At 46.4% G+C, this 23,028-nt stretch overlaps 1 protein-coding gene across 5 annotated transcripts in view; it reads right to left on the reverse strand.

The window, feature by feature from the left end:
• The window catches only part of RFX1 (regulatory factor X1), a 312,572-nt gene that overhangs the window by 159,996 nt on the left and 129,548 nt on the right, over positions 1–23,028 (reverse strand). For all 5 annotated transcript variants that reach the window (XM_030196902.1, XM_030196905.1, XM_030196904.1 and 2 more), the window contains one exon: positions 11,816–11,910. In XM_030196902.1, the coding sequence (XP_030052762.1) occupies positions 11,816–11,910 (95 nt within the window). The remainder of the gene's footprint in view (positions 1–11,815; positions 11,911–23,028) is intronic.

Genomic DNA, 23,028 nt, shown 5'->3' on the forward strand with positions numbered 1-23,028 from the left:
GACCAAACAGGATTTGGAGAATGAAAACACATAATTTGAAAGATATTCTATCTCTTATTGGTAATCAATGTAGCTAGTATAAAAGAGGTGTGGTTTTGGTGAAATGAGGAGATCTACATATAAGATGAGAGTCAGTATGTGGAGCTGTTTGTAATTTTTTGAGACGACCACTTTTAAGTCCAGCATAGATGGAATTGCAATAGTCGAATTTGGTGAGGACAGGGATTGAACCAAAGTATGAAAGACAGATTTAGAGAAAAATGGCCTCAATCTCTTTAGCTTCCAAAGTGAGTGAAAGACACTCGAGGTCAACTTAGAGACTTGGTTTTCAAGGATGAGGAAACGATCTATTGTGACTCCCAAGATTTTCATTGATGACTCAAGGGAATAAGTTTTGTTCTTAATAGTAAAGTTACTAAGATTCATAGGATGGTTAGGGTTAGTCATAATTAGAAACTCTGTTTTATCCATGTTAAATTTTAGTTTGAAGTTAGAAGCCCACGATTCCTTAAGTTTTATTCCTAGACTAATCATATGAGTTATGTCAAGTAATTCCTTAGAAAATGGGATATAAATGGTGACATCATCAGCATGTATGTATGTCGAAAGACTATGTTTTTCTAAAAAATGACCAAGAGGTATCATCATAATGGTAAACATGATGGGGGAAAGAAGTGGGAACCCTGAGGGACCCCACAGCCAGAAGACCAAGTGGAAGAAAGTACACCTGATGGTTTGACTTGATATGACCTAGATTTTAAAAAATCAGAAAACTATTTCTGGACAAACGTAATAGATTCTGTAATAGTCAAGAATATTTAAAAGAATATTATGATCAACAGTATCAAAGGCACTGGATAGGTCAAATTGAAGTATCAATATTTTGTTGCCAAAACTTAACTCTCTCCTAAAGTAAGCACAGTTTCTGTACTGTGAGAGGTTCTAAAATCAGATTGTGAACTATGCAAAATGGAATGAAGCTGGAGATACTCCATAAGTTGGCGTATGAAAGTTCTTCCATTACTTTAACAAGAAGAGGAATTGAGGCTACTGGTCTATAGTTGGAAACTAAACTTAGGCTAGTTTGGGTATTTTTAGATATAGGAGTCAAAATAATATTGCCATTGTCAGAGGGAAAGAAACCTTGAGACAACATCAAAGTAAGATTCAAGTGCAAATGATTTACGAATAAATCAGGAGCTGACTTGAGGAGATAGGTAGGGCAAGTATCAAGCAAACAATGTGAATTTGCGGCACCCTGTCAAAAGAAACTGGTCAAAAAAAAAACCAGACAAAAAAGTTCCAAACAAAAAAAGTTCCCGACATAAAAGTCCCTGACAAAAGGGTCTGATGAAATAGATTTACTGAGAAAGTCCACGGCTTGTCACTTGAAAGTCCTGGCACCTGCCTACGGCTTGACTTCACTATCCACACTTGGTATCTAGTGAGAATCATAAATCTGCTTCACAAGATAATCCAGCTTGATTAAGGAGGTTTCCCTGCCCTGTTTTGTGTAGAATCTATTTTGTGTTGGGGTTTTTTTGGGAGGGTTTTTTTTTGTCATGGTCTGTTTTGGTTTTACTCTGTTTTGTTGGGAGTTTTTTTTTTTGTCATGGTCTATTATGTCGGGGTGCCTGAATTTGCGTATTTGCTTAACGCGTGATTGACCTGATCAGTAGTGACTGGATGAAAAACAGACCAGATTCTATCTGCTTGAGAATGAGGCAAGGATTATGTAAATGGAGGAAATAGTCTATAGATGACGGGGTCTATAGATGAAGTTCTATTCTGATTTTAGCTATTTTCTGTTTAAAATAAGTAGCCAAGTGGTCGACAGTAGATGTGGGATCGGTTGAATTGGTTATTAGTTAAGTGTTCAATAAACTATTAACTAATGAGTAAAGTTTCCTCAGGTTGACTACTGTTTATCACCAATGAATTTGGAATAGTAGGAAGATTTCGCTTTGGAGATCATACCTTTGTAGATTTTCAAAGGTTTTTAGGCCTTACCTGCTCATTTTCTTTCCTCTAGACCCTCCAAGATCAGTCAAGATGCTTGGATTATGCACTCCTACCAGCAAAGGGAGAATGAGAACACCTGAGTTTGGATGCAGCGAAGATACATACCTGTAGCAGGTATTCTCCGAGGACGGCAGGCTGATTGTTCTCATGATTGGGTGACGTCCACGGCAGCCCCAGGAACGGAAATCTTCCTAGCAACAAAAGATTTGCTACAACCTTCAAGTGTGCGGGCACGCGCACCGCGCATGAGCGGCCATCTTCCCACCCGTCGCGCGAGAGTCCCGCTTCAGTTAAATATAAAGCAATAACAAAAAAAAAGGACAACTCCAAAGGGGAGGCGGGCGGGTTTGTGAGAACAATCAGCCTGCTGTCCTCGGAGAATACCTGAAAAAGGTATGTACCTTTGCTTTCTCCGAGGACAAGCAGGTTGCTTGTTCTCACAATTGGGGTATCCCTAGCACCCAGGCTCACTCAAAACAACAAAGAAGGTCAATTGGGCCTCGCAACGACGAGGACATAACAAGGATTGACCTACGAAGTAGAACATCTAACTGAGAGTGCAGCCTGGAACAGAATAAAAATGGGCCTAGGAGGATGGAGTTGGATTCTAAACCCCTAAAAGATTCTGCAGCACCGACTGCTCAAACCGACTGTCGCGTTGGGTATCCTGCTGGAGGCAGTAGTGAGATGTGAATGTGTAGACTGATGACCATGTCGCATCTTTGCAAATCTCTTCTATAGTGGCTGACTTCAAGTGGGCCACCGACGCTGCCATGGCTCTAACACTATAAGCCGTGACATGACCCTCAAGAGTCAGCCCAGCTTGGGCATAAGTGAAGGAAATGCAATCTGCTAGCCAATTAGAAATGGTGTGTTTCCCAACAGCGACTCCCCTTCTGTTGAGATCGAAAGAAACAAACATTTGGGCGGACTGTCTGAAGGGGCTTGTCCGCTCCACATAAAAGGCCAATGCTCTCTTGCAATCCAATGTATGCAACTGACGTTCAGCAGGGCAGGTATGAGGACGGGGAAAAAATGTTGGCAACACAATTGACTGGTTCAGATGGAACTCTGACACCACTTTCGGCAGGAACTTAGGGTGCGTGCGGAGGACTACCCTGTTGTGATGAAACTTGAGATAAGGAGCATGAACTACAAAGGCTTGAAACTCAATGACCCTATGAGATGAAGTAACCGCCACTAAGAAAATGACCTTCCAGGTCAAATACTTCAGATGGCAGGAATTCAGAGGCTCAAAAGGAGGTTTCATCAGCTGGGTGAGGATGACATTGAGATCCCATGACACTGGTGGAGGTTTGAAAGGGGGCTTTGACAAAAGCAAACCTCTCATGAATCGAACAACTAAAGGCTGTCCAGAGATAGGCTTACCCTCTACACGATAATGAAAAGCATTGATGGCACTAAGGTGAACTCTTACGGAGTTGGTCTTCAGACCAGACTCTGACAGGTGTAGAAGGTATTCAAGCAGGGTCTGTGTAGGACAAGAACGAGGATCTAGGGCCTTACTGTCACACCAGAGGGTAAACCTCCTCCATTTAAAAGAGTAACACCTCTTTGTGGAATCTTTTCTGGAAGCAGGCAAGACTCGGGAGACACCCTCAGAGAGACCCATGGAGGTGAAGTCTACGCTCTCAACATCCAGGCTGTGAGAGCCAGAGACTGGAGGTTGGGATGCAGGAGTGTCCCCCTCGTTCTGAATGATGAGGGTGGAAAACACTCCAATCTCCATGGTTCTTCGGAGGACAACTCCAGAAAAAGAGGGAACCAAATCTGACGCGGCCAAAAAAGAGCAATCAGAATAATGGTTCCGTGGTCTTGCTGAGTTTCAGTAAAGTCTTCCCCACCAGAGGTATGGGAGGATAAGCATACAGAAGGCCCTTCCCCCAATGGAGAAAGGCATCTGATGCTAGTCTGGGTGCGCAGCACTTCCAGTATTGTGTGCTGTCCTTTGGTCTCGCGTCTGCACCCAGGGTATTTACCAAATGCCTGGCAGTAGTTGCAGCGTCGCTACACAGACTGGGAGTGCATGTGTTTCCTTATCTCGACGATTGGCTGGTGAACACCTCGGAGGCAGCAGCTCTACAGTCCAGAGAGCATAGCCAATCGTTTTCCTGAATCATGGGAAGAAGGGTGCCCAGGGAAACCATCCTGAACTTTTCTCGGACCAGGTATTTGTTCAGGGTCCTTAGGTCTAGGATGGGACGCATCCCCCCTGTTTTCTTTTTGCACAAGGAAGTACCTGGAATAGAATCCCAGCCCTTCCTGCCCTGGTGGAACGGGCTCGACCGCACTGGCGCTGAGAAGGGCGGAGAGTTCCTCTGCAAGTACCTGCCTGTGCTGGAAGCTGAAGGACTGAGCTCCCGGTGGGCAATTTGGAGGTTTGGACATCAAATTGAGGGAGTATCCTAACCGGACTATTTGGAGAACCCACCCATCGGAGGTTACAAGAGGCCACCTTTGGTGAAAAAAGTTTAACCTCCCCCCGACCGGTAGATCGTCCGGCACGGACACTTTGATAGCGGCTATGCTCATCTGGAGCCAGTCAAAAGCCCATCCCTTGCTTTTGCTGGGGCGCTGCAGGGGCCTGTCTGGGCGCACACTGTTGACGAGAACGAGCGCGCTGGGGCTGAGCCTGAGAAGGCTGTTGGGAAGGAGGATTTACCTACGCCTATTGTAGGCATAGGGAGCATTCCTTCTTCCCCTGAAAAAGCATCTACCTGATGAGGTAGAAGCTGAAGGCACCTGGTGGGAGAGATTGTCCATAGCAGTTTCCCGCTGGTGGAGCTGCTCGACTTTCTCTCCAAAAATATTATCCCCCCGGCAAGGGACATCTGCAATCCGCTGCTGGACTCGATTATCCAGGTCAGAGGCACGCAGCCATGAGAGTCTGCGCATCACTATACCCTGAGCAGCGGCTCTGGATGCAACATCAAAAGAGTCGTAAACACCCCTGGACAGGAATTTACGACACGCCTTCAGCTGCCTGACCACCTCCTGAAAAGGCCTGGCGTGCTCCACAGGGAGCTTGTCCACCAAGTCCGCCAGTTGCTTAACATTGTTCCGCATGTGGATGCTCGTGTAGAGCTGGTATGACTGAATCTTCGACACAAGCATAGAGGACTGATAGGCCTTTCTCCCAAACGAGTCAAGAGTTCTAGATTCCCGCCCCAGGGGCGCCGAGGCAAAATCTCTAGTACTCCTGGCAATCTTGAGAGCGGAATCTACAACCACAGAGTCGTGAGTAACTGCGACCTCATCAACTCAGGTTCTCCATGAATCCGATATTGGGAGCTTTTTTGGGGATGGTGGGGTTACTTAGTGGATTCTTCCAGTTCTTCAGCTATGTCTCTTTAAGGACATCATGCAGAGGAACAGTGGATGATTCCGTAGGTGGCGAAGGATAGTCAAGGACCTCGAGCATCTCAGTCCTGGGCTCCTCCTCAGATATCACAGGGATGGGAATAGCCACAGACATTTCCCGGACAAATGAAGAGAAAGAAAGACTCTCTGGAGGAGAAAGCTTTCTTTCTGGTGAAGGAGTAGGATCAGAGGGAAGACCGCAAGACTCCTCGGAAGAGAAATATCTGGGATCTTCTCCCTCATCCCATGAGGCATCCTCCTCGGTATCGGACAAGACTTCCTGAACTGCGGTCCGAAACCGGGCCCGTCATGACGCCAAGGAACCATGACCCCGATGGCGATGCCGAGAAGTCGACTCCTGTGCCGGCGGCAATGAAGCTCTCTCCATCGATGTCGACAGGGAGTCGACCTGGGTGGCAGCCGACACCGATGCCGCAAGCAGTACCAGCGTCGGAGACCTCACCACAGGGCCAGAGCCAGCTCCCGCTTCCATCAACGGTGCCGAAGGCACAAGCACCCCCGGCACCGGAACAGGCTTACGCAGAAACCCTTCCAGCAAACCTTGGAGAATAGCTCAGATGCACTCGTCCAGAGTCGCTGTCGAGCAAGGCTGCCGGGTCAGTGCAGGAAACGGGTCCAGAATCTGTTGAGGTTGAGGAGGCGGTACCGGGCTGTCCGGAGACTGACGCACTGACACTTCCTGAATGCAGGGTGAGCGCTCCTCCTGGCGTCGGCGCTTCACGGGTGCCAAATCCTTCGACGCCCCGGAGCTCCCGGTACCGTGCTTGGAAGGAGACCGATGACGATGCTTCTTCGCCTTCGCTTGATGCACGTCATCGATACTCCTCGGTACCGACGAGGATGACATGGAATCCACACGCTTCCTTGGGGTCGGGTCCGAGAGTGGTCAGTCCCATGGGGCCTGCACAGCAGGAGTTTTCGAGGCAGGTGGAGACCCACTCGATGGCTCACTGCTCCCAGCGTGTGGTCTCCGGACAGCCATTACCTGTGCTCCCAAGCTCAATGCCATCTCCGGTACCGATATCGCCACCGCCGCTGAAGAAGCAGGTGACGCTCCGAAAAGACGATCCTGAAGAGCTTTCCACAATGCCTGTGTCCGCTTTTTCAAGCTAAGACACAACTTACATGCGTCTGGGTGATGGTCGGGCCCAAGGCACTGAAGACACCATGCGTGAGGGTCAGTACCCGAGATCGCCCGGTTGCACCGATTACACTTCTTGAAGCCGCTGGGCGTCCTCAATGACATGGACGGAAAAATAGCGGCGGCAAAATCAAAATTCTCAATGGTGCCAAAAATAAAGGCACAAAAATGAGAAAAACGCGTACCGGAAGGGAAAGAAAACTTAACAGGACCTAACCTAAGAAATAAAGGGTCTTTTTTTTTTTTAATATTAAAGGGAAACAACTTAAATGAAAAGAGAATGAGGGAAAAGGAGACAAAAAACGAAGAATAAGCGAAGGCTCTTTTCAGGGGCACAGAGAGAGACCACAAGCAACCACTCTCTACCGCGGAGAATAAAGAACTGAAGCGGAACTCTTGCGCGACGGGCGGGAAGATGGCCGCGCATGCGTGGTGCATGCGCCCGTGCGCTCGAAGGCTCTAGTAAACTTTTTGTTGCTAGGAATATTTCCGTTCCTGGGGCTGCCGTGGACGTTACCAAATCGTGAGAACAACTAGCCTGCTTGTCCTCGGAGAATGTATATCTATCCTGTACAGAAACCCAGCTAGCCAGTATATAGATAATAAAGCAGAGAAAGAAGCAAAGAAAAAAACCCCTGTACCTGGCCCCACCACAAAAAAAAAAACTGTGCTTCCGCAGACAGACCTGCACTAGCCATAAAAATGGGAACACAGAACAGGTCTGGCACCTCTTTTGACTGGTTCATGCTCCTTTGGACTAATAAACAACCATAGCAAGCTCGAGCAAAACACAACAAACAGGGAGGGCTCTAGACCGATCTGGAGGGTCTACAGGAAAGAAAATTAGTAGGTAAGGCCTAATTTCGCCTTCCTCAGCAATCTTCCAAACCAGTCAAGAGGCTTGGGAAGTACCAAAGCAGTAAATCCCTAACAGCGCAATCCCCAGAAACCAGAAGTCAAAACAGCTGCCCCAAAACCAGCATCCCCTTTTGCCTGCACATCAAGTCTGTAATGTTTCACAAAAGAATGCAAAGAAGACCACACTGCCACTCTGCAAATGTCCTGTGGCGGAATCAAACTGTTCAATGTCCAGGAAGCAGTCTCCCCCTACTGAGTGGAATACGCTTTAAGCACCAATGGAACCTTGTGACCCTTGAGCAAATAAGCTGAAGCAATCACTTCCTTTAGCCATCGAGCCAGAGTCACCTTGGAAGCAGCCACCCCCCTCCTTCAGACCTCCAAAGAGCACAAACAATCTATCTGAAGTATGAAATTCCTCCGCCCACTTTAGATAATGCCACAAAACTCTCTTCACATCCAACCTCGCCAAGCAACACTGATCTGAATCCCCTGCTCTATATCCCAGAACCAGCAAGGAGATAACCTGATCACAATAAAGTCCCAAACGACCCTGGGCAGAAAAGAAGGAAATGGCTTCAGAGAAATCTTCTCCCTGGAAAAAGACAAGAAAGGTTCCCTAAAGGACAATGCCTGCAACTTTGAAATTCTCCAAGCCAAAGAGATCACCACCAAAAATACTGTCTTCACAGTAAGGTCCTTACAGGTGCTCAGCTCAAGCAGTTCGAATGGAGCACCCACCAAACCTCCAAGACAAGATTCAAATCCCAAGAAAACACCAAAGGATGTTGCAGAGGTCTGAGAAGCTTCACCCCACGAAGAAAATGTACCACATCTAGAGAAGAAGCCAAGGATGACCTCTGAATTTTCCCCCGAAAACAAGCCAATGCCGCAACCTGCACTTTCAAAGATGACAGAGACAGGCTTCTGTCCAAAACATCCTGCAGAAATTCCAAAATCTCCACTATCGAAGCATGCAAAGGCCAATAAGACCTACGCTGGCACCAGTTCTCAAAAATGCGCCACACACTCACATAGGCTAAAGACGTTGACCGCTTCTGTGACTGAAACATCATAGAAATCACCTAGGAGGAATATCCCTTCTTCTTCAACCGAGCCCTCTCAAGAGTCAAGTTGTAAGCGAGAATGGAAACAGGTCAGGCATTACAATGGGACCCTGATGCAACAAGTCTGACAACCCGTGCACCTCCAGACGGGCCAAGTCTCCGTACCAAAGACGGCGCAGCCAATCCGGAGCCAACAGAATCACTAGGCCCTCGTGTCATTTGATCCACTGAACCACCCAACCCACCAAGGACCACGACAGAAAAACATAAAATAGCACCTGAGGAGGGCACGGAAGAATCAATGCATCAATCCCTTCGGAATGAGGGTCCCTCTGATGACTGAAGAAGCAAGGCACCTGAGTATTGTCAGCCATTGCATCTCAACACAATGCGTTTGAAAACCAACTGGCGAAGAGCCCACTCGCTGGGATCCAGAGTCTGCCTGTTCAGAAAATCCGCATGCACAATGTCCACACTGGCCACGTGCATAACAGAGAGATCCTGATGCAACTCCGTCCAGTGCACCAGCAACGCTGTCTCCTCCAAGACCACCTGACTCTTCATGCCACCCTGCTGATTTACATAGGCCATGGCCATAGCATTGTCGGAGAGGACCTGCATGGCTCTGCCGACAAGGAGTGGTAGAAAGGATTCCAGAGCTAACCAGATTGCTCGTGTCTCCAACTGACTGATCGACCTGCAAGACTCTTCCATCGACCAGTGACCCTGAGCCACCTGTCCGAGACAATGAGCTCCCCATCCCTCCAGACTGGATCTGAGGTGACCACTATCCACTCCAGCGGCTCCAGAGGCATGTCTTCTTCCAGATGAGCCGTGCAAGGCCACCATTGTACACTGAGCCGGGGAGCCCCCAAAAGAGGAAGCCGCACCTCCAAATCCTGTTTATGTGGAGACCAGCGGGAAAGAAGAGTTCACTGCAGCGGCCTCATGTGAGCCCGGGTCCATGGGACCATCTCCAATGCAGCTGCCATCAAGCCCAGAACCTTGAGGTAGGAGCGGGCCATGGGATCGGACTCCGACAGGAGCTGCTGAATCTGCCCCTGCAACTTTATGATCTGAGCGGAAGGCAAAAACACCTGCCCCACCAGCATGTCAAACCAAACCCCCAAATATTTAAGGGACTGAGACGGCTGCAGATGACTCTTGGCTGAGTTCACCAGCCAGCCTAGATACTCCAGACAGCTCACCACCTGCCCGGTTGCTCTCTCGTTCTGTAAATAAGATTTCACCTGAATCAACCAGTCGTCCAGATACGGATGGACCAAAATGCCGTTTCCGAAGGGCTGCTGTGACAACCACCATCACCTTGGAAAACGTCCGAGGAGCAGTCCAAAGACTGAACGATAGAGCATAAAACTGAAAATACCTCCCTAAGACAGCATATCAAAGAAACTGCTGATGCGCCTCGTGAATAGGAATGTGCAGATATGCCTCTGTCAAATCTAGGGAAGCGAGGAATTCTCCATGCAGCATCATGACAATAACCGAGCGCAATGTCTCCATGCAAGGATGGAACCTTGAGAACCCCGTTGACACGTTTGAGATCCAAAACTGGACGATAGGAACCCTCCTTTTTGGGAACCACAAAGTAAATGGAATAACAACCCGTTCTCTGTTATCTCTGAGGCACAGGCACTATTGCCCCCAGTCGGACCAGCCGAAACACGTATCCTAAACCACCTCCACCTTGCGATGAGAATGGCACAGCGATTTGAGAAACAAATCTGGAAGCGGACTTTTGAATTCCAGCACACAGCCGTCGCAAACCACCTCAAGGACCCACTGGTCTGACGTGATCTGGGTCCATCTCTGGTAAAACTGCCTCAACTGAGTGACCACCTGCACCAGAGACTGGACCCCCACATCTTCACTGAGAACTGCACACTGGACCAGAAGCCCCCGAAAGGAGTTATGATCTCCACAATGCCCCCCCCCCCCCCCAAACGGTTGTCTGGTAAGGTTTGTTTCTTTGCAGATGGTACCAAAATCTGCAATAGGGTAGATATCCCTGATGGTGTAGTTAACATGAGGAAGGACTTAGCGAATGTAGATTAATGGTCTAGAATAATGGTCTAGAATTTGGCAGCTTAAATTTAAGCTGAGGGAACGGTACAGTTTAGGGGGTGAAGAACTTTTGTGCACGAAAGAAGAGCGGGACTTGGGTGTGATCGTATATGATGATCTTAAGGTGGCCATACAGATAGAAAAGGCGATGGCAAAAGCTAGAAGGATACTTGGGTGTATAAGGAGAGGAATGGCCAGTAGGAAAAAGGAGGTGATGATGCCCCAGTGTAAGACTCTGGTGAGATCTCATTTAGAATACTGTTGAGATGCACCTTCAAAAAGATACAAACAGGATGAAGTCGGTCAAGAAGGCGGCTACTAAAATGGTCAGTGATCTTCGTTATAAAGCATATGGGAACAAAGATATCAGTATGTATACTTTGGAAGAAAGGCGGGAGAGGGGAGATATGATAGAGACATTTAAATACTTTCATGGGATAAATGCACAGGAGGCGAGTATCTTTCAATGGAAATGAGGGTGCATAGGATGAAGGTGAAAGGGGATAGAAGTAACTTGAGGAATTACGTTTTTACAGAAGGATGGTGAATTCGTGGAACTGCCTCCTGGTGGAAATGGTGGAGATGAAAACAGTATCTGAATTAAACAGAGATTGAAAGAAGTCCATAGGATCTCTAATGGAGTGATAGGGAGAAAAGATGGCACAGATGGGCAGACTGGATAGGCCATATGGAGGCATATTTTCAAAGCACTTAGCCTTCCAAAGTTCCATAGAAACCTATGGAACTTTGGAAGGCTAAGTGCTTTGAAAATATGCCTCATATGGTCTTTATCTGCCTATATTTTTCTCTGCTTCTATGTTTAACCATTATTTAGCTAGATAGCTGTGAATGTTTCTACTTTCTGTTTGCTGAATAAATGGAGCAGGCTTTCTTATCTGAGATCTGGACACTGGCAGGGACAACATGCTGAGTTTGACGCATATTGGTCTTACCCAGCAGACGTCTTATTTTCTTTGTGGTTAGACACAGGAAGAGCTGGAGGGATCTTATATGCTAGTCTACCCAAGATGATGGAGCACAGGAGATGAAGACAAAAAAAAACTTTGTCCTGTATAGGGAGAATTTTTGCAGGTTGTCACATTCTGGGGCTGGCCGCTGGGATAATTCTTAGCAGTGTGGAAAGAATGACTGGATGGGTTGGATGGTCTTTTTTCTGCTGTCATGTATTATGTTCACTATGTATTAATCATACTGTGTATCCTGCCCTGGCTGTACTTACATGGTGCTTGCTGTGTAACTGGCATCTCCGCCTTCCACATATTGCACTTGGTTGGGATACACATGCTGGACTGGTACCTGCTGTAGCTGCTGAACCTGATTGAAACAGAATGGAAATAACTCAGCCACTCTCATTGTCGCTGCACTCAGAGCCCCCCTTGCTGTATGGGTATGTGTTTACTTTGTTAAGCAGCATGGATGTCTGCTGTAATGCGCCTGCTGACCTCGCTGTGACCTACTTTCAGAGCTGTGGCTGCTGTTCCAAACACTAGCACCTGAGGGACTCTCTGCACCTTCACTCTCTCTTCAGGGCTCTGAGGGTGGGATGGGATAAACGGCTGCTGCGGTGGCGGCGGCAGGAGCTGTTGAGGGAGAACTCGCACCAGCTCCACCCAGTGCTCAGAGCTGACCCCTGAAGGCAGTGACTGCACATACTGCAGCCCTGCTCCAGCGCTCTCAAACCTCTCAGCTTCCATCCTGTCTTCTAACTTGGGAGGATGATCAGTCTCTGACTGTCTCTGCTGCTCCTGCTCCTCCTGTGGCTGTAGCTGCTGCGGCTGACATTTCCTAGCAGGAACGGACAACTGACTGCCTGGGTTCTAAATGATAAACACAAGTACTGAAGACATTAGGCTTCCATCTGCAATCCTGCTGCCTGCTCTTAAAATTGGCAGGATAATTCTACATTTATTTCTTTATTTAAAATGTTTCCCCACTGCACAACTGGGTGGATCAGAAGTAGCTGAAATAAAACCATTGTTTTCTTTCTAGCTTCTGTTTCATTCTCTGGGAAATGCCATAAAATTGTGCTGTGGTTTAACTGCTATCACTATCATTGCTTTTTTTTTCTTTTAAATTTTATTGGTCTATGAGCAAACCATCCCAATAAGCAAAAGAAGTGTGTAAGCCATACCACAGGACCTATGTATACATTATAACCCATTTAATTTCACATCTTTACTTGTACTCTGCCCTTTCAATCACTGATAAATTTATTCCATAAATTTCCACTAATTTCTGAATTTAAAATAGAACACAAAAAACTGGCACAATATGAGCTCTATAACAGCTTCTAAAATATGAGAAAGCAAAGAAAAAAATGAAGTCTTACCTGCTAATATTCTTTCCTTGAGTCTCACCAGACCAGTCCAGACACTGTAAGTTTATGTTTATCTAGCAGCAAATGGAGGCCCGAAAACAAAAAGTTGTTCACTCTTTGGGCACTATCCTGCTTATTTTCAAAGGAGAAGGGCACCTGTCTTCCGACACAAATCGGGAGATGGGCGTCCTTCTCCTAAGGTCGCCCAAATCGGCATAATCAAAAGCCGATTTGGGGGTCCTCAACTGCTTTCCATTGCGGGGACGACCAAAGTTCAAGGGGGCGTGTCGGCAGTGTACAGAAGGTGGGATGGGGCGTGGTTAACAGATGGGCGTCCTCGGCCGATAATGGAAAAAAGAAGGGCGTCCATGATGAGCACTTGGCCGACTTTACTTGGTCCATTTTCTTTCACGACCAAGCATCAAAAAGGTGCCCGAACTAACCAGATGACCACCGGAGGGAATCAGGGATTATCTCCCCTGACTTCCCCAGTGGTCACTAACCACCTCCCAACCCGAAAAAAATAACTTCAAAAAACTTTTGTCTTTTTTTTTTTTTTAGAGTATGTCCTTTGCTATGCCTCCGTCCCTGCGATGGCAGTTGAGGATGTCCAAAATGTGGATGTTTCTGTAAGAAGGACATCCATACCTTTGCTATGCTTCTGACACCCTTTCTATTTATTTGGATTTTGGATCACAAATAGCAGCAGTGGGATTTGAACTGGCCACCTCTAGATTGCAAGCCCAGTGCTCTAACCACTAGGCCACTCTGCCACTCCATTCCACTCCCTTGAAATTTGGCCATCCCTGGGGGGGGGGAAGCAGTATGTGTGTGTCAGTGGAGGCATAACGAAGGTGTGGACATCCTTCTTTCAAACATGTTGGACGTCCTCAACTGCCTCCCATAGGGATGGCCAAATTTCAAGGGAGTGGAGGAGTGGCAGAGTGGTTAGCATACTGGTCTTGCAATCTAGATGTGGCCGGTTCAAATCCCACTGCTGCTACTTGTGATCCAAAATCCAAATAAATAAAGGGGGTGTTAGAGGCATAGCAGACATAGATGTACTTCTCACAAACATCCACATTTTGGACATCCTCAACTGCCGTTGCTTCCCCTCCTTAGGGAGGAAATCGTGTGCAAATGAGCGAGCAGCTCATTTGCATGCAATTTCTTTCATGCATGCCCGTTCCTCTCCGGATCGGTAAGGGAAGGGCTTTTTCCATTCAGTTAGTAGGACCAGTGCACTACAAATGCTGGCTCCTCCCACAACCAAATGCCTTAGATTTGGTCTTTTCTGAGATGGGCATCCTCGCTTTCCATTATCGCCGAAAACTGGGGACAACCATCTCGACCTAAATTTCATGATTTGGGCGTCCCCGACCGTATTATCGAAACGAAAGATGGACGTCCATCTTGTTTCAATAAATACGGGTTGCCCCGCCCCTTTACAGGGCCATCCTTAGAGATGGGCACCCTTAGAGATGAGCACCCCCGTTCGATTATCCCGCTCAATGCAACCTAAGCTCCTCAGTATTTTGTTTGATCAAGCAATAAGTACTTTTGTCTTTCCATTGATTTTCCACTTTCATTGCTAGATATCCGCGCAGAATCCTCATTTAGGAATTTTAAATTGAAATTGAAGGCCTGGTTGTTCACTAATGCTTTTTCTCTGAACTAACCTCATAGTGATTCATATCTTCTGTCCTTCTTTTTCTCCAAATTAGTTCCTCTCCTGCCGCCTTCCCTTTTTATGTGTGCTTCTTCCCCCATTCTCTTTTTTCCTATGTGAGTTGTGTCATTGCTTTCCTATCATACTTTGTAGTTCTTTTCCGAAATGTGTTTTATCATTGTAAACCACCAAATACTGCTAGTCAGTCCTGGGGGGTTTAGAAAATCTTAATAAATTATAAACTATAACATTCCTTTTTTTAATATGTAGCTGTGAACAGCAAAACTGAAAACTATAAAATTTATTTATTTTATTTATTTGTAGCATTTGTATCCCACATTTTCCCACCAATTTGCAGGCTCAATGTGGCTTACATTATGCCGTAATGGCGATTGCCATTTCCGGGTAGAGAATTACAAATGGTATTGCATTAAGGTGCATACATGGTAAAGTATAATACAATATGTTTTTTTTTTTTGTTACATTACATTTGTACCCCGCGCTTTCCCACTCATGGCAGGCTCAATTGCATAGAGATTCCTGAGTGATAGAGTAAAATCATGTTACTTTTCATTTCTAACAGCCAAACAGCAAGAGAACAGTACAACAAACAAGGAATCTTGTATCTGAAAAGGGATGGGACCTGGACTCGTCTGATGAGACTCAAGGAAAGAAAATTACCAGGTAAGACTTCATTTTTCCTTCCATTTCATCCTCATCAGACCAGTACAGAACCTCCAAGGATATAACAAAGTAGTCTTTAAACTGGGTGGGATTCTGCAACAACTACTCTGTTTCCATACCAAGTGAAACCTCTGCTCTCACCATCATAGTCAATCTACAGTGGTTTGAAAGGTGTGCAGTGATGACCAGGTTGCTGCTCTGCAGACATCAACTGGCGCTATTGTGTGCAGTTCTACCCTGAGGTTGTTACCCCTCTAGTAGAAGGTACTTTCAAACCCTTAGGAAGTTGCTTGCCTTTAAGTATGTAAGCCAACAAAAATAACCTTCTTGAGCCAATAAGCAATTGTAACTTTAGAAGCTGTGTGACCATTTCTGCAAAAAGTACAAACAATCTATCAGACCTCTAAAATTCATTAGTCACCTCCTGGTATCTAATAAGTGTCCAGTGGACATCTAACAAATGAAAGATCTTAAAATCCTTCCCACACTCTTCTAAGGCCTTGAGTACCAAATTAAGACTCTACTCTGGGCAGATGGGACATACTGGCAACACAATTAACCCATTTCCGAAAATGTACATCAGGATAAGAGACCAAAGAAGATCTTTCCAAACTACCATAAAATCATGCTATTTGGACTTTTAGGAATCCTAAAGCTAAGTCCTTCTGACGTCCCTCCTGAAGAAGGGTTAAAATGTGCAATGTTAATGCCACAAAAGGCGATAATGCTCACTCCAAACACCACAACTCAAATATTCACCAAAGACAGTTGCATTGTTGTTTTGTGTTTTTGTATAAATTGTTCAATAAATATTAAAATATATTTATATAAAAAAAATACTCACCAAACACTGGTACATGCCACCAAAGTGAATTGTTTTCTCGTTTTCAATTTTCAGTAATGTTGCTATCACTTCCTCTAAGTAGCCTTTCTTCTTCAAGCGCAACCACTCAATAACCAAGCTGTAAGAAAGAAGGGAGATGGGTCCTCCACTGTTACTGATCCCTGGGGAAGTGTGAGAAGCTGATTGACCTGGAGCTGAGCTAGATCTGCGAACCAAGGCTTCTTGGGTCAGTCTGGTGCCAGTAGGGCAATTGTGCCAGTAGTGTAGGGAGGATTTTAAGATGTTCCAGGATGAAAAGCTATTCTCCACAGGAGATGACCTAACATTGTAGTGGAAGAAACAGCTGTGGTTGTACCAGAGCATCCAGTCCTTCAGATCTAGGCTCCTTTCTTCAACTGAAGACATGCAGAACTTTGGCATTCAATTTCATTGGCATCAGACCTAACAACAGGAAAAGCCAGTGTTCTGTTTTCAGTCATGGCTTTCCATTATATAATTTCAATTATCCTTGATTGAGTTTCTGCTGAGAAAATATGCTTGTACATTCTGCATTCCAGCAATATGTGCTGCTGGCAGAGAAATTAGGTGTGCCTCTGCCCACTATAGCACCGAATGTGCTTCCTTCACCACTGCCATACTTCTCGTGCCCCTCTCTGTTTGTTGATGTAAACTACTGTTATCACATTGTCTGAAAATACTCTCACTGCCTTTCAGTGTAGGAGGGAAGGACTACAAAGCCTTCCAAAACATTCTGAGTTCTAGGTGGTTGGTGGACCGAGGCTATGTCCATTGCCCTTGTGCTACCTGACCCTGACAGTAAGCGCCCCCACCCCCAGCCAAACAAACTGGCACACATGGTTGAAATTATCAGGATGATCTAAGGACACTCCCCAGCAAAGACTGCATGCCTGAAGACACCAGCTCATGTTGCTTTTTGCCTGTAATGACCAAGGCAGTCGAATCTTGGATCTTGTAGCTCTGAGAATGAGAGTGAATGTGTGCATGGGCTCAAGGAACCACATCTGTAGTCACCACATTGATTGCAAGACCCGCATATAGTCTCACACCTGGGGCTCAGTTTTTTTGTTTTGTTTCAATAAATTTTTATTTAGAAAAAAGATGTACAACACCCATCCATCCTTCATAAACCATAAATATCAAACAAAAGAAGACCTACATTACAGAAATAAAAGCAGCAACTGAATTTGTTCTGTAACTAGACAGTAGAACTCCAAAAAACTCTCCTTCCGCCCAAGATCCCTCCCCACCAATATACCAAACAAATGTTATATTTAATTCTATCAGCACATTTATCAGTATTTCTTCAGCAAACACCTGCTAAACTACCCCCCCCCCCCCAAACTGCCCTCCCCTGAACAATCAACTCAGCCAAGTGAATCCATTCCTCCCGTGAAGGATCAAAAAGGCAATTTCTTCTATCTGTCAATTGTTCCAGGTCCCAAACCACTTTCCACTTGGTGACTAACACACTCGGCCACCATCAAACAGATATATTTAAGTCTTCTCTGCCACTTAGATCCTCTCTTATTGCTGAGGCTCAACCAACACACTGTCAGTTCAAGAGGGAACCGAGTCCCCAGTGTTCCATACAAGTAACAACAATAGTCCAAAAAGTTTGGATCTTCCGACGAGCCCACCAAATGTGATAAAAGGTCCATTTCTCCTTCAGGGACCACCTGGGGCTCTTTTAAGCTCAGAAGCTGCCAGATCTGTGACTGAAGTTTCAGCATCCTCTGTTGTGGCAGAAATTTTTCCGTTCTTTGGTCAATGGATTGTGATGGAGACAACTTACTTTTGCTGACATTCACCACCCAATGAAGGGATTGAAGCAAATGAAGAACTCTGGTTGTGACATGTTCGCTGACTTGCTCCATGGAGGCACAAATGAGCCAGTTGTCTGATACCCTTCTTATGAAGAAAGGCTGCAACCACCACCATAACCTTGGAAAACCTCCTGGGTGTTGTTGCTAAACCAAACATCATCGCTTAAAACTGGAAATGCATCCTCCTTATCACAAAAATCAAACATCTCTAATGTATAGACCAGATTGGAACCTGAAGATACACCTCCTTGAGGTCCTATGCTATTAAGACCTCTCCCTTTCTTACTGACACAATCACTGAGCATAATATTTCTAGCTAAAAATGAGTCAGTGCTCAATTCACTCCTTTGAGGTCCATGAGTAGGTGGAACATCATTTTGTTCTTGGGAACTGTAAAACAGATGAAGTATTTCTGCCTTTTCCCTTTTCGTGTTGGGGAACTGGAAACATCATCCCAAAATCTAGAATATCTTGCAGAGTAGATTTTACAGCATTCACCTTGCAACACCTTCGCCTCACCCTATGCTTGGAACAACTTTCCTGAGCCCTTACGCCAAGCCCCCTCCCTACCCATATTCAAGTCTTTGCTGAAAGCCCACCTCTTCAGTGCTGCTTTCGGCACCTAACTCTTACCTTTCAGGAAATCCAGACTGCCCCAATTTGACAGCCCCTATCGGACTGACTGTTCACTTGTCCTTTAGATTGTAAGCTCTTTGAGCAGGGATTGTCTTTCTATATTAAATTGTACAGCGCTGCGTAACCCTAGCAGCACTTTAGAAATGTTAAGTAGTAGTAGTAGTAGTAGTAAGATGGAGACATTATATATGAATATACAAGAGGGGGGAAAACTTCAAATTGTAACCTTTTTGAATAACATCCAGAACCCAGATCAGATGTGATCTGGGTCCATTCCTTTAAAAAAAGTTGAAAGACAGCCTCCTACATGATTCTCAGAGGAAAGGACCCGCAGCCCATCATTATGAGGCCCTAGTGGGTCCTGAACCATAAGGACTCTGGGCAGTTCCTTCCCTTTCCCCACAAAAGGAATGCTGGTGAGATTGGCAACGTGAACATCAAAAGGAACCTGAGCAACTTGGGTTTATATTTCTTTGCAGATCAAAATCAAGATCTACCTATATATTGTCTAGCAGATCTTTAGGTTTGTCCTCTGGCAACTGTTGAGGCTTTGTCTCCTGACTCTTTAACTAATTTTTGAAACATTCCCTGAAATGCAGCTTGCCCAGTCTGCTTGGTGTGTTTTGGAGGCTCTATATACTAACCAATTACACAGCCAGAGCAAGTATCTAGCACACACTACAAACCACTATCTCCCTAGCAGAAGGTCTAATCAAGTCACAGAAGGCATCAAAAGCGAAGATACATACCTGTAGCAGGTATTCTCTGAGGACAGCAGGCTGATTGTTTTCACATGTGGGTCAACGTCCGCGTCAGCCCAGGGATCGGCATTTTGCAAGCAAAATATAAACATTTTTTTGACAGTCTTCTGGTGTGTGTGCACCGCGCATGCGCGGACTGATTTCCCACCAGTCACGTGAACGCGTTCCCTCAGTTAAATCAAAAAGCATAAAAAGAAGCAAATAACTCCAAAGGGGAGGTGGGCGGGTTTGTGAGAACAGTCAGCCTGCTACAGGTAAGTATCTTCGCTTTCTCCGAGGACAAGTAGGCTGCTTGTTCTCACATGTGGGGTATCCCTAGCAACCAGGTTCACTCAAAACAATGAACATTGGTCAACTGGCCTCGCAACAGCGAAGACATAACAGAGATTGACCTGAAACCATAAACAACTGAGAGTGCAGCCTGGAACAGAACAAAAATGGGTCTAGGGGGGTGGAGTTGGATTCTAAACATCAAACAGATTCTGCAGCACCAACTGCCCAAACCGACTGTCACGTCGGGTATCCTGCTGAAGGCAGTAGTGAGATGTGAATGTGTGGACTGATGACCACGTTGCAGCCTTGCAAATCTCTGCAATGAAGGCTGACTAAGTGAGCCACTGATGAAGTCATGGCTCTTACACTATGAGCCGTGACATGGCCCTCCAGAGTCAGCCCAGGTTGGGCATGTGAAGGAAATACAATCTGCTAGCCAATTTGAGATTGTGCATTTTCCGATGGCGACTCCCTTCCTGTTGGGATCGAAAGAAACAAACAAACAACTGGGTGGACTGTCTAAAGGGCTTTGTCTGCTCCACATAAAAGGCCAATGCTCTCTTGCAGTCCAAGGTATGCAAACTGCTTTCACCTGGGCGGGTATGAGGACGGGGAAAGAATGTTGGCAAGACAATTGACTGGTTCAGATGGAACTCCGACACCACCTTCGGCAGGAACTTAGGGTGCGTGTGGAGGACTACTCTGTTGTGATGAAATTTGATAGAAGGTGCATGTACTACCAAGACCTGAAGCTCACTGACCCAACAAGCTGAAGTAACAGCCACCAAGAAAATGACCTTCCAGGTCAAGTACTTCAGATGGCAGGAGTTCAGTGGCTCAAAAGAAGCTTTCATCAGCTGGGTGAGAATGACGTTGAGATCCCATGACACTGGGGAGGTTTGAAAGGGAGCTTTGACAAAACTAAACCTCTCATGAAGCGAACAACTAAAGGCTGTCCAGAGATAGGCTTATCCTCTATACGGTGATGGAAAGCACTAATTGCACTAAGGTGAACTCTTACGGAGTTGGTCTTCAGACCAGACTCTGACAAATGCAGAAGGTATTCAAGCAGGGTCTGAGTAGAACAAGAAAGAGGATCTAGGGCCTTGCTGTCACACCAGACGGCAAACTTCCTCCATTTGAAAGAGTAACAACTTTTCGTGGATTATTTTCTGGAAGCAAGCAAAACTCGAGAGACACCCTCTGAAAGACCCACGCTCTCAACCTCCAAGCTGTGAGAGCCAGAGACTGGGATGCAGAAGCGACCCCTCGTTCTGAGAGATGAGGGTTGGAAAACACTCCAATCTCCACGGTTCTTCGGAGGACAACTCCAGAAGAAGAGGAAGCCAAATCTGACGTGGCCAGAAGGATGCAATCAGGATCATTGTTCTGCGGTCTTGCTTGAGTTTCAGTAAAGTCTTCCCTACTAGAGGTATGGGAGGATACGCATACAGAAGGCCTGTTCCCCAATGTAGGAGAAAGGCATCTGATGCTAGTCTGTCGTGGGCCTGAAGCCTGGAACAGAACTGAGGGACCTTGTGATTGATCTGAGGGGCAAAAAGATCCACCGAGGGGGTGCCCCACGCTCGGAAGATCTAGCAGACTACGCCCATGTTCAGTGACCACTCGTGAGGTTGCATTATCCTGCTCAACCTGTCGGCCAGACTGTTGTTTACGCCTGCCAGATAAGTGGCTTGGAGAAACATGCCATGATGGCGAGCCCAAAGCCACATCTGGACGGCTTCCTGACACAGAGGGCGAGATCCGGTGCTCCCCTGCTTATTGGTATAAAACATGGCAACCTGACTGTCTGAATTAAGATTACTCAGTTGGACAGCCGATCTCTGAAAGCCTTTAGAGCGTTCCAGATTGCTCTTAATTCCAGGAGGTTGATCTGCAGAACGTTTTCCTGAAAGGACCAGGCTCCCTGAGTGTGGAGCCCATCTACATGAGCTCCCCATCCTAGGAGAGATGCATCCGTCGTCAGCACTTTTCGTGGCTGAGGAACTTGGAATGGTTGCCCCAAAGTCAAATTGTATCGAATCGTCCAAAACTGAAGAGAATTCCGAAAGTCAGTGGACAGTTGGATTACATCCTCTAGATCCCCCGCAACTTGAAACCACTGGGAAGCTAGGGTCCATTGAGCTGATCTCATATGTAGACATGCCATGGGCGTTACATGAACTGTGGAAGCCATGTGCCCCAGAAGTCTCAACATCTGTCGAGCCGTAACCTGCTGAGATGCTCGAACCATGGATACCAGGAACAGAAGGTTGTCCGCCCTTGCCTCGGGGAGATAAGCTCGAGCCGTCTGAGTGTTCAGCAGAGTTCCAATGAATTCCAATTTTTGGACTTGGGTGAGATGGGACTTGGGATAATTTATGACGAACCCCAGTAGCTCCAGCACCTGAATAGTCATTCGCATGGACTTCAGAGTACCTTCCTTCGAGGTGCTCTTCACCAGCCAATCGTCGAGATAAGGAAGCACATGCACTCCCTGTTTGCGTAGAGATGCTGCGACTACAGCTAGGCATTTTGTAAACACTATGGGCGCAGACGCCAGGCCAAAAGGCAGTACACGGTACTGAAAGTGCTGTGTTCCCAACCGAAATCGAAGATACTTCCTGTGAGCTGGAAGTATCAAGATGTGTGTGTAAGAATCCTTTAAGTCCAGAGAGCATAGTCAATCATTTTCCTGAATCATGAGAAGAAGGGTGCCCAGGGAAACCATCCTGAACTTTTCTCGGATAAGAAATTTGTTCAGGGCCCTTAGGTCTACGATGGGACGCATCCCCCCCCCCCCCCCCCCCCCCCCCCCCCGTTTACTTTTGCACAAGGAAGTACCTGGAATAGAATCCCAGCCCTTCTTCCCCTGGTGGAACGGGTTTGACCGCTTGGGCCTGTAGAAGGGCGGAGATTTCCTCTGCAAGTACCTGCTTGTGCTGGGAGCTGTAGGACTGAGCTCCCGGTGGGCAATTTGGAGGCTTGGATTCCAGATTGAGGGTGTATCCTAATTTAAAGAACCCACCGGTCGGAGGTTATAAGAGGCCACTTTTGGTGAAAAAATAATAACCTCCCTCCAGCTGGCAAGTCATCCGGTACGGACACGTTTACTGAGGCTATGCTGAACTGGAGCCAGTCAAAAGCCCGTCCCTTGCTTTTGCTGGGGAGCCACAGTGGCCTTAAGCGCATGGTGTTGACGAGAACAAGCGTGCTGGGACTGAGCCTAGGCAGGCTGCCGAGAAGTAGGAGTGTACCTACGCCTAGCATAGGAATAGAGAGCACTCCTCTTCCCTCCAAAAAACCTCCTAGATGAGGAAGTAGTAGCAGAAAACGCCCGGCGGGAGAGAGAATCCATAGCATCATTGTGCTGCTTGATCTGGTCAACTAGATCCTCTACTTTC

This window comes from Microcaecilia unicolor, chromosome 3 (genome assembly GCF_901765095.1).
Source record: "Microcaecilia unicolor chromosome 3, aMicUni1.1, whole genome shotgun sequence".
Lineage (NCBI taxonomy): Eukaryota > Metazoa > Chordata > Amphibia > Gymnophiona > Siphonopidae > Microcaecilia > Microcaecilia unicolor.